The sequence below is a fragment of the Cannabis sativa genome, chromosome 9, assembly GCF_029168945.1.
Source record: "Cannabis sativa cultivar Pink pepper isolate KNU-18-1 chromosome 9, ASM2916894v1, whole genome shotgun sequence".
In the NCBI taxonomy this organism is placed as follows: Eukaryota; Viridiplantae; Streptophyta; class Magnoliopsida; order Rosales; family Cannabaceae; genus Cannabis; species Cannabis sativa.
Window position 1 is genome coordinate 32,543,372 of NC_083609.1, and position 10,540 is coordinate 32,553,911.

A 10,540-nucleotide genomic window follows, 5' to 3' on the forward strand; every position below is an offset into this window, starting at 1 on the left:
ATGTGGGATGCTTAATATACATGAAGCGGATGATCATAGCACTTATCTTGGGCTACCTAATATTATTGGTAGAAAGAAGACAATTATTATGGGCTATCTCAAGGATAAAGTACAGCAGCGTGTGCAAGGATGGGAAAGCAAATTTTTGTCAAAAGCGAGAAATGAGATATTGATCAAGACAATAGCACAAGCTCTTCCGAATTATGCTATGAGTGTGTTCCAACTTCCATTAGAAACTTGGAAGGAACTAGAGAGTTCAATGTGCAAATTTTGGTGGCCATCTTCTTCTAAAAAAAGGTATTCATTGTATGAATTGGGAGAAGTTATGCAATCCAAAAACAAAAGGAGGCTTGGGCTTTCGGAACTTACATGATTTTAATATAGCGTTATTGGGAAAACAAGGTTGGAGATTATTGACAAGGCCGGACTCTTTGGTTAGCAGGGTGTATAGCACAAGATACTAGTCTAATGGTTCTTTTTTAAGTGCTTAGTTGGGGGAAATCCAAGTTTCATTTGGAAAAGCATATTTGAAGCCTAAGAGCTAATCAAGAAAGGAGTTGCTGTCCGAGTTGGTAAAGGTAATGCAGTGCAAGTGATTAATGTGCCATGGCTTCCAAGTGTGGAGGATCCTTATGTTCATACTGTAAGTGCCTCTTTATAAGGCAAAATAGTTTCCAGCCTAATGACCATGGATCAAACTCAATGGGATGAGGATCTAATAAAAGATATTTTCATTGATAGAGATGTGAACCTTATTCTTAGTACTCCTTTGGCTCCCAATGAACCAGATATTTGGTATTGGAGGCTCGAAAATTTGGGACATTACTCAGTGAAGAGCGCCTGCAGATAGCTGCAGAATGATAAGGAGGAACCTATAGGAAGAGACAACAGTGCATACTGGAACAAGGTATGGAATTTAAAGGTCCCTGCTAAAGTGAAAAATGTGTTATGGAGAGCTTCAACAGGTTGTTTACCAACAAAGCAACAACTCAGAAAAAACATGTTAATGTATCGGCTCTGTGTCCTTTTTGTAATCTTGAAAATGAATCCTTTAACCATGTTCTTGTCACTTGTTCTTACTCGACAGCGTGCTGGAAGCAGTTAAATTCAAGGCTCAATACTGAAGTACACGACAATTTTTCATCATGGTTGCAGTCGGCGTTCAGCAATTCATCCACTGCAGAGTGCCAACTGATAACTATGCTGGTGTGGGCTATTTGGAAGAGTCGAAACGAGCTGGTGTGGGACACCAAACATCGTGTTGTTGGTGATGTTGTAGTATTGGCAAAAACTGTCCTTGATCAATGGAAGAGCGCTCAGGAGAAAACCTTTGAAGCTTCATCAAAGTTGCAAATATCTGATGTTGGCTATGAGCGTTGGCGAACTCCAACAGATGACACGATCAAGGTTAACACCGATGCTGCAATTTTTTCACATACGAACTGTTTCAGTTTCTCGTTCGTGGCTCGTGATCAGTCTGGTTCCTTAGTGGCAGCTAAGTCAAAGTGTATGCAAGGGAAAGTCCAGCCATCAATTGCTGAAGCTATAGGCATTAGAGAGGCCTTAAGTTGGATAAAGGATCAAAGTTGAAGTAGTTTTGTTATCGAAACTGATTGTCTTACTTTCGTCCAAGCCATTAGAAGCTCTTCCACAGTTTTAACTTACTTTGGGAGGATTATTGATGAATGTAAGAGGTTGTTATTTAGTCTTCAGCATAAGAGTGTTTCTTTAAATTTTATTAAACGGACTGCAAACACAGTAGCTCACTTCTTAGCAAGGTCTACTAGTGTTATTTCTGATCGTGATTATAGTGAGGGCGATGCTCCACAAGAGTTCATTTCTGTATTGATGAACGATTTGTTGATTTAATGAAGTTTTATCTTCTTTGTCAAAAAAAAAAAAAAATCAACCTCTATGCCTAAAAACATGTCAAAATATTTTTTTTCAATTTTTTTTTTTCACGGGGGTGTTCGTTATGCTTACAACATCATTCTTGTAATTTTTTGAAAATTTTCGAATAGTTTACAATGTCGAAAATACGTTTGAGTTTTTTGAACTCGCGTAGTAAATTGAAATATCAGGAACTCTATTTTCGCTACTATAAACTATTAGGAAATTTTCAAAAATTTAGAGGGATGATACTGTAACTATAACGGATACCGCAATGAAAAAAAAATATCTTGGCATTTGATTTCGAACGTAAAGATTGTAATAGGAGGTTGTAATTAGCACTCCTCCTTTTTAAATAGAACCCTTACCTTTTAATTTGGCTTACCCATAAATTTGTGCAGTTATAAAATAATGTCTAGTTCCATGGTGTGCACTGTGCACATTTGACAGTCTTATATGAGCAAGCTAATTATGTGTAGTTGTGCACAGTGCACATCAGTACTCATGTTATAACTGTATAGAATTCCAAAGTTAATCAACATTAAGAAAGAAAAAAAAAACATTTTCAAAGGGGAAATAAAGGGAAATGTTTTGGCTGTAGGCTGTATAAACATTAAAGTTTGCGTAGAGAAAAAGACTTGCAAATTATTAAAGGGAGACGACGATAGTAAAATGTAAATTATACGTTTCGTGTGTTTGTAACATGAATATATAATGATATTAATAAAATAAAGGTTTATTATTTTACTTTTTCCTAAGAAAAAGGAGGCTAATTTTGAGTGGTTATAACTTATTAGGTGGACAGGATGATTGAGTCGGACTCTCGGGTAAGTTGACCAGCAAATTATTGTGGATCATGCAAATCTTGAATCAACCACCCAATTGCTAATTATTAATCATTCATTCCTGTCGAATGGGGAAACTCTTTCAACTTGTCAATTATTGCACATTATTATTTTGTTCCAATCCAATTCAGCCCAATCAAATTACTCCTCTCCTTGTTTTCAAAAAAAAAAAATTACTCCTCTCCTCCTCATGTTACAGTTGGAGTTATTAGTGTGTTATTTCAACATTCAAGGCTAAGTTTGCGTTAATGTTTTCTCTTCCCTATTGATTTATTTTATGAATAGCGTTAAAGGTTTGGATTTTTGCTCTTAAATTATAATATTATTCTCCCTTTGAACTTTTCAAACTATTAAAACTATTTAATAGTTTAACTATTTGTGCCTTTTAACTAATTGTGACTGTTACGTCAACACTATATGTGTAATTTTTTTATCATCAATTAATTTTTAATTTAATAATTTTTTAAAAATGCATAATTTTTATTTTTTTAATGTTAAATTATATACATGACACTTACTTGACTAAGTAAACATATTATTATTTTATTTGCTAAGTATAACAATATTTGACAGAATAACTAAATAGTCTAACTTAATACATCTCCAACGGATCGTATAGAAACCAACAAAACCATCATCAAAGTTTTGCTTTTACGATTTATTACTCAGTTAGATAGTAAATAATGACTCTATCTTGGGTCTAATGCAAAGCTGTATGACAATTGTTTGTAGCTTCAAACTTTAAATTTTGGACTTTTGGTACCATAATAATTAATTATTTATGTCATGATAATTAATCATTTGGAGTAAACTAATAAAAACAATCACACATAATATAGAATTTAACTGTTTGTTTTATTTGTAAAAAAAAAATTAGTGTTTAGAAGAACTATGTAGTAATATAATAATTAAAATAGTAATTACATAGTTAAATAATTACACTATAATTTAAAATAATATAGAATATGAGAATGTAATTATATATGAATTGATAATATTTTCTTTGACAAAATAATTAGTAATAATTATACAAAATAATAATATTGTTTAATAGTTAATATAGAAAATAGGAATTTTTTAATAATTACATTCAATTTTCAAGGGATTAGAACCTCTCAATTACATCTAATTATATAATTATAGAGTAATTATATAATCAAACAAATATAAATTACATATAAATTACGCACAAATTTAATTATACCGTGGCTTTTCAAACCACAGGAACACTATTACCTCAAATTGCACACATTCCATTACACCTTAGCTTAGCAAACCATAGGGAGCACCGATATCCATAAACAAGAATGAAAGTTACCATAATTGGAAAAAAGATCAAATCTTATCTCATCTCAGGAGTAAAATAAAATAAAAAAATAGTAAGTTCAAATCTCCAATACCTTCTCATTTTTCCTTTCCAAACTCTTTCCCGCGAAAATGTCCTTTCAATTCCAAATTCTCACTGTTTAGGCAACCCAAATAAACTGGATTCATAATTTCATTCTATTAAAAGAAATTAGCGGGATTCTTATAATAATTGTTTTAAGCTTAATATTAGTTTACACTATCTAAGGGATCTACAACTACATTCTGGAAACACTCATTTGACCAACTTCAATAGTAGCACAAAAGATAACTGTGTTATACTTAGATCAGTTTTTAAGAGCATGTTTGATATTGTTTTCTGTTTTTTGTTTTAAAATATTGTTTTTAGAAATGAGAACAAAAAATAGTTTTTAAAGTTTTTAAAACACAAGTCACGTTTGGTTATTGATTTTTAAAAACAATATTGACCAAAAGTGAATTGGTTTTTAAAACAGAAAACAACATTTTGTTGTTTTCAAAATTCTTGTTTTTTTGTAACTTTGTTTTCTCAAAACTGTTTTTAAAAAACAAGACCAAACAAGCCAAATTATTTTTAAAAACAATTTTCTGTTTTTAAAAACAAAAAACAGTTTTTTAGTTATGATGTCAAACATGCAAACATTCAGAAAACTTTATACAAAGTTTAATATTCAATTAATACTTTTTTATGGTAATCCATCTTTGATATTTGATTCCAGCACAACCCTTTTAAGTTAGAACTAAATTGCTAGCAAAATCTCAAAGACTGTTACGCATGAAAACTCAGCGTCAACTCACATTTCTATTATAAGAATTCAATCCATTCTAATTTTAACATCCAAAAATATAATCCCACATCCATTCCTTAAAGGAATTAAACCGAGAAGTTGAGGCTCTTTTCTTCTCTAGAATGAACTAAACTGAATCCTGTACTACTTCCAGAGGCTTTGACCCCATTTTCCTAATGAAGATCCTGTGCATCCACCCACAATTACTTTCTCATGTATGTAACCCTTTACTCTTTAAGACTCCTTTCAGAACCCTAGTATCAGAAACATATAAAATGATCCATATCATTAACCTACAAGTACTTAACCTAAGTTAACATGATATAGTCTCAACAAGCAAGTTTAACCATGACAAAACAATAGAAATTTGATTATTTATATAATTTCATGACAAAAAGTTCAACTGCCAATTCCCATAAGAAACCAAGATTATACAAAGTTCAATCATCACATGTATGTCAGAGTTAACAAGTCTCAATTCTCCGATCCAATTCTTCACATAATCACAAGGGAGAAAAAAGAACTAGAATCCTCCAGTAATCATCTACGATGACAGCCAAATTTGAAACCAGTCAAGAAAATAATGTTCACAATCTCCCCCATCTCACTCTACACTTGCCCTTATAGTAAACAACTAAAATACAAGTTATAAATTGAGAGGAAGAACACAACAAACTTCGAAATCAATCAAGAAAACAAAGTTCACAATCTTCCCTCTCATTCCATTTCCACCTGCCTCCAGATACCAGCCCAGAATGGACAATCATAACTAGTCAAAGAGAGTTAAAGGTTTGTTAGTATCATGACCATAATCTTTCATCAAAGGTTCAAGTCAAGATCAAAGTTAAGTTTGAGGAAACACAATGTTCACCAAAACAGTTAGGTTAGTTACCTCAGCAGAAATGCAGACTGAGGTTGAGCAAAGTAGAGTTGTTGAAGCTCTAATTGAATAGTTCTAAGTGCTGCATAAAACCATCAACTAAGGTTGGAAATTTGTCTCAACACAAAGATGAACAAAATGAAACACATGATAGAGTTTTTGTTTTTTTTTTCAGATGACGGAAAGGCTTATTCATCATATTATTGTTCTTATTATTTAAAGAATACAAAATACAATAATGGTACGAAGATAACATCTTAGGAGTTAGGACTCTAAATAAGAATGAATTCAGACTTATTTTGATCAATCTCAAACCTGAAACATTCTTCTTTTTCTCCCTCAAAATAGACCCATCAGCCATCATCACCAGAATTCTCATTATCCAATTTTACATGAAAATCTCTTCCAGCTGAGAAGTTTCATTAGTGAAGAAAAAGCTCCACGTGAAGGTCCAGGCTTCTGAGATCACGTTGGTTTTCCATTTTCGCCTTTTAAAAGAATTTGGATTCCCTTTTCAGCGCTTTTGTAGCTGAATTCAGCTGCACAATTTGACAGTACAAGCCACAGCTTGTGCCCAATATTTGAGCCTGGCTTTAACATCTTCTGGATGATCACCTAGACAAGGAAACAAAAAAAAAGGGTCAGGACTTCTGATAATCACAACAAGTAAACCATTCCATGTTTTGATCTATACATATGAAAACATTGATGAAGATCCTAGAACCAAAATTCTAATCAATTTTACAGCCAAACAAGTCACAAGACAAGAAAAAGAAAAATGTTGAAATGAGAAAGGCGTTGATCTGAGTGACTCACCAGGACTAGAGATCTTCCAATTAGCGATCGGACTCGAGACCGAAGAGCACGAATCCGAAGCCGCCGACACAGAATTGTCAGGCGATTTCTGTTGCTCGTCCATGTATTTCTGGCTCATTGAATAGCAGAGCTCGAGAGCTGGCAAAGTATTACAGAGCTCAGGAATCTCCTCGTAGCTGAACCCAAATCCCAGATCCAAACACCCTTTCAACTCATCAAGGTCATCGTCCGTCAAGCTCTTGGCCCTCTTCAGATTATCCTCGTCCGCCGCCTCCACATACCCTTCAAGCAAAACCTGATTTTTCTTCTTGCTTTTCTTTCTTTCATTCTTCAACCCACCCCATTCCTCGTCGTCATCATGCCCAGACCAAGAACTAGACCCAGAACTCGTCGTCCTCCATAGCTGCTGCTTTGCTAAGCTTTTCTCATCTGGGGTCTGCTCAAAACTGCCATTAGAGGAAACCCAAACATCAGATTGACACGGTGATCCTTCCATTTCTCTCTCCACAATTTTCTCCCACTATTGTTTTAATATAGAGTAGTGTTTGTGAGAGAGCTAGAGAGGTGGTTTATAAAGCTCTGTATGCAAAGAGGAGAAATGGCTAGTGGCTACGCAATTTTCTTTTCCTCATTTATTAATTATTAATAAAAAAATTAATATTATTATGCTATGGATATGCTATTGCTATGTATGTATGTATGTATGTATGTATGCATGGATGTGTAGGTATGTATGTGGATTATGGGGATTGGGTGAGGTGGCAGAAACAGCTGTAAGTGATTTGACAGGATTGAAAGGTGGTGGGGACACGTGGTCGCATTTGACACAGTTGATAGATGCAATGGTTATTGGTGGGTAAGAATGTGGACCCCACCATGTTGCTCGACTTCCGTGATAGCTGTAAGCTGATTTGTTTGTTTGTATGTGTGTTGGATAGAGCAAGGCATGTGATGTGAGAAAGAGTCTTTTTAATCTTAATGCATGAAATGGAAATGTAGGTTATTACCCAAAATTAATTAAATATATAAATAGATGGTGCAACAACTCAATTATTGTAGCAAAATTTGGGCATCTATGCTCCTTCCAACAATATAGGAAATTATGCTTTAGGTGACGTTCATTTGAGAGAAATAAAAACATAACAATAAGAATAAAATAGAATAATAAAATTTAAAATGTATAAAAAAAGTTGATTAAAAAATTATTAAAATTTTTCTCATATTATTTTATAATGATCTTTTTTTAAATTTCAAAATAAAATAGTCATTGTACCAAAATAGTAGAAAAGACATTCTATTAAAATGACATTTTGATACTTTAAAATACAACCAAACAAAACAATAGAATAAAAATTATTTTTTCTCAATTCCATCTCATTACCTTCAATTAAGCGCCACCTAAATTTAAAATTGAACAAAAAACTTTTTTTTTTTTTTGAAATTAGCGTGATATCATTAAAACAAAGAAGACTAGACCTCATGGTCATTACATAACAGGTTCTCCGGTAACACCGAAACCGGGATAGATCCAAACATATGATGAGCAAAGGCCCATCTAGCCACATTGTGAGCGGCAAAGTTACAAGTTCGACTAATAAAAGAAAAATTACAACTAATAAACGAGTGAGAAGACTTGGTACAAAATGAGACGTAGTTTTCAAGCGCCCAACGAGATTCCGTCCCATTGATAGCGTTGATCACCACCCTCGAATCATTCTCAACTATAATAAACTTGTGTCCCATCTCCAAGGCAGTTGAAATCGCTAAACAGCACGCCTCAGCTTCTCCGCAGATCACATCAGAAAATTCCACCCTTGCCGTCTGAACACGAACCACTTCTCCAAGATAGTTCCTGGCGACGACTGCAACACACATATCGTCAAAACCCACTTTTACATCACAATTCAGCTTAATCCAATCCTTTGGGGGAGGGGACCAAACTTCCTTGGGATGAGAAGTGGGACTGGGTAATAAAGAAGCATGAATATCAGTAAAGGTAAAATATATATCATCAACACATTTTTTCACATCAACAAGGTAATTATTGTGAACTTTATCATTCCGCACCCTCCAAATAGTATCCACAACTATGGAGGCATACAAGAAAGCATCCTCCACTTGAACTCCTCTATGGTTTAGACCCCAGATGAACTTGACCCAATCCCAAACTCGGATCCCAGTATCACAAATGGGATAAAATCCCCAAGGAGAAGATCGCCAGAGGTGAAAGGCCACGTCACAAGAGAGGAATAGGTGTTCCATAGCTTTTTCCTGGCCCACAAAGCAGGCAAATGTATCCTCAATGTGGAATCTTTTGTTGATCACCGATCTCAGAAGCGCATTGGGACATAAAATACACCACCACAGTGATCTTATGTCGTCTCCCGCACTTGCTATTCCAAAGCTTGTTCCGCAGCTTCGGGCAACCTCACACGGGGCTCTATCCAACGCTTGAACAAGATAAGCGTACTTGACGAGAAGTTACCATTGTTGTTTTCGAGTCCAAATCCATCCGTCCATGCCATGGCCGCAGGGTCGTCCCCTTTTAAGATACCGCAACAGTTTCATGATCAAAGCTTTCATTCAGCTTATCCACGTTCCAGTGTCCATTGGAAAGAATCAGATCAGACACACGGTTGAGGTTATTCGCACCTCCCCTGATTGGTTTAGGACAAAAACCTTTATAGTGGGGAATCCATGGATCCTCCCAAATAGCAGTAGTCTCTCCATTAGCCACTAGTTTACAGGCCCCTTTCTTCAAAATAGAGTTAGCCTTGACAACACTCTTCCGTAACTGTGAGTCGAGTTTTTATACTTGTATTCGAGAAAATCCTTCCCTTTAAATATTTTGTCGTTAAAACTCTACAAGACAACGATTGGTTACCAAGAAGGATATTCCACCCCCACTTAGCCGTAAACGCTGCATTCATTTCTCTTGTTTTCCGAAGCCCGTACCACCAAGAGATTTAGGGAGGCACAACTTGTCCCATGCTTTTAAGTGGAGCCCATGATTTCCTTTCTCAAAACCCCACTTAAGTCCCTAACTGTGCCATCAATTCGATCGACCATACTTGCAGAGAGGTTGGTCCGCATTACATACATAGCAACGAAAGGCCCATCGATTTTATCGTAGTTGCACGCCCGCCTTTGACAAAGACTTTGCCTTCCAACCCCGAAGTTTTGAAGTGAGATTATCCGTAATAAAGTTGAAGCGCCGTCCTTTGTCTCGAACCCGAAAAGTGCGGCGGTGCCTAAGTACTTGATGCACCCTTCAGGCGAATGAATCCCCAAAGCCTCCTTGATTTCTCTTCTCATACTCGACGGGGTGTTCTTGCTAAAGAAAATAGAAGTTTTTAACTTATTAACCTGTTGCCCCGACCACAGGCAGAAATTCTCCAGACAATTCCAGAAACCATTAACCTCATTCATATTGGCTTTCCCCATCAGAATTAAATCATCCGCGAAAAAAATGTGGGATAGAACTGGACCGCCTCTACGTAGCTTTATGCCTTGAATGCTTCCTTGAGCCAGAGCGTCATGTAGTAGTCTCGAAAGAACTTCCGCAGCCCAAATAAACAGATAGGGCGATAAGGGGTCCCCTTGACGAAGACCACAAGAGGGGATAATTTTTCCAACCTGACCCCCATTCAGACAGATGTTTAAAGTGGTGGTGGTTATGCATTGTGAGATCCAATTCCGGAATCTCACAGGGGTCCCACAGCACTCCATCACATGGTCAATAAATTGCCAACTCAGACGATCATAAGCTTTGACAAGATCAATTTTAATAGCAAAAAAACCTTCTTTGCCTTGCTTTCGGTTGAAAGAATGAATAACTTCCTGAATAATGACGTTATTGTCGTGAATGTTCCTACTCGGGACAAAGGCGCTTGCAGGATGTATCAAGGAAGGTAACACAGGTTTTATTCTGTTCGCTAAGATCTTGGAAATAACCTTATACACTACATTGCAGAGAG

General features: G+C 35.7%; 3 protein-coding genes across 4 annotated transcripts; 1 reads left to right on the forward strand and 2 right to left on the reverse strand.

Moving 5' to 3' along the window:
* Window positions 1-948: 948 nt before the first annotated feature.
* LOC115723703 (uncharacterized) lies at window positions 949-1,590 on the forward strand. The gene has a single exon (XM_030653183.2). The coding sequence runs from the start codon at window positions 949-951 to the stop codon at window positions 1,588-1,590; it is 642 nt and encodes a 213-aa protein (XP_030509043.2).
* Window positions 1,591-5,208: 3,618 nt separating this feature from the next.
* On the reverse strand, window positions 5,209-7,560 carry LOC115722248 (uncharacterized). 2 transcript variants are annotated; one of them, XR_004012800.2, is made up of 4 exons: window positions 6,564-7,560; window positions 6,063-6,362; window positions 5,760-5,829; window positions 5,209-5,636 (listed from the first exon to the last, which is right to left on the reverse strand). XR_004012800.2 is itself a non-coding variant. In XM_030651404.2 (2 exons), the coding sequence occupies exons 1-2, from the start codon at window positions 7,057-7,059 to the stop codon at window positions 6,283-6,285; spliced, it is 576 nt and encodes a 191-aa protein (XP_030507264.1). In that variant the 5' UTR covers window positions 7,060-7,560; the 3' UTR covers window positions 5,209-6,282. The 2 variants fall into 2 exon arrangements, 1 of the variants encoding a protein (XP_030507264.1); XM_030651404.2 differs by having other exon boundaries at window positions 5,209-6,362.
* A 473-nt stretch (window positions 7,561-8,033) lies between these two features.
* Window positions 8,034-9,489, reverse strand: LOC133031364 (uncharacterized). The gene is made up of 3 exons (XM_061104848.1): window positions 9,448-9,489; window positions 9,118-9,357; window positions 8,034-8,834 (listed from the first exon to the last, which is right to left on the reverse strand). The coding sequence occupies exons 1-3, from the start codon at window positions 9,487-9,489 to the stop codon at window positions 8,034-8,036; spliced, it is 1,083 nt and encodes a 360-aa protein (XP_060960831.1).
* Between the last annotated feature and the right edge of the window lie 1,051 nt (window positions 9,490-10,540).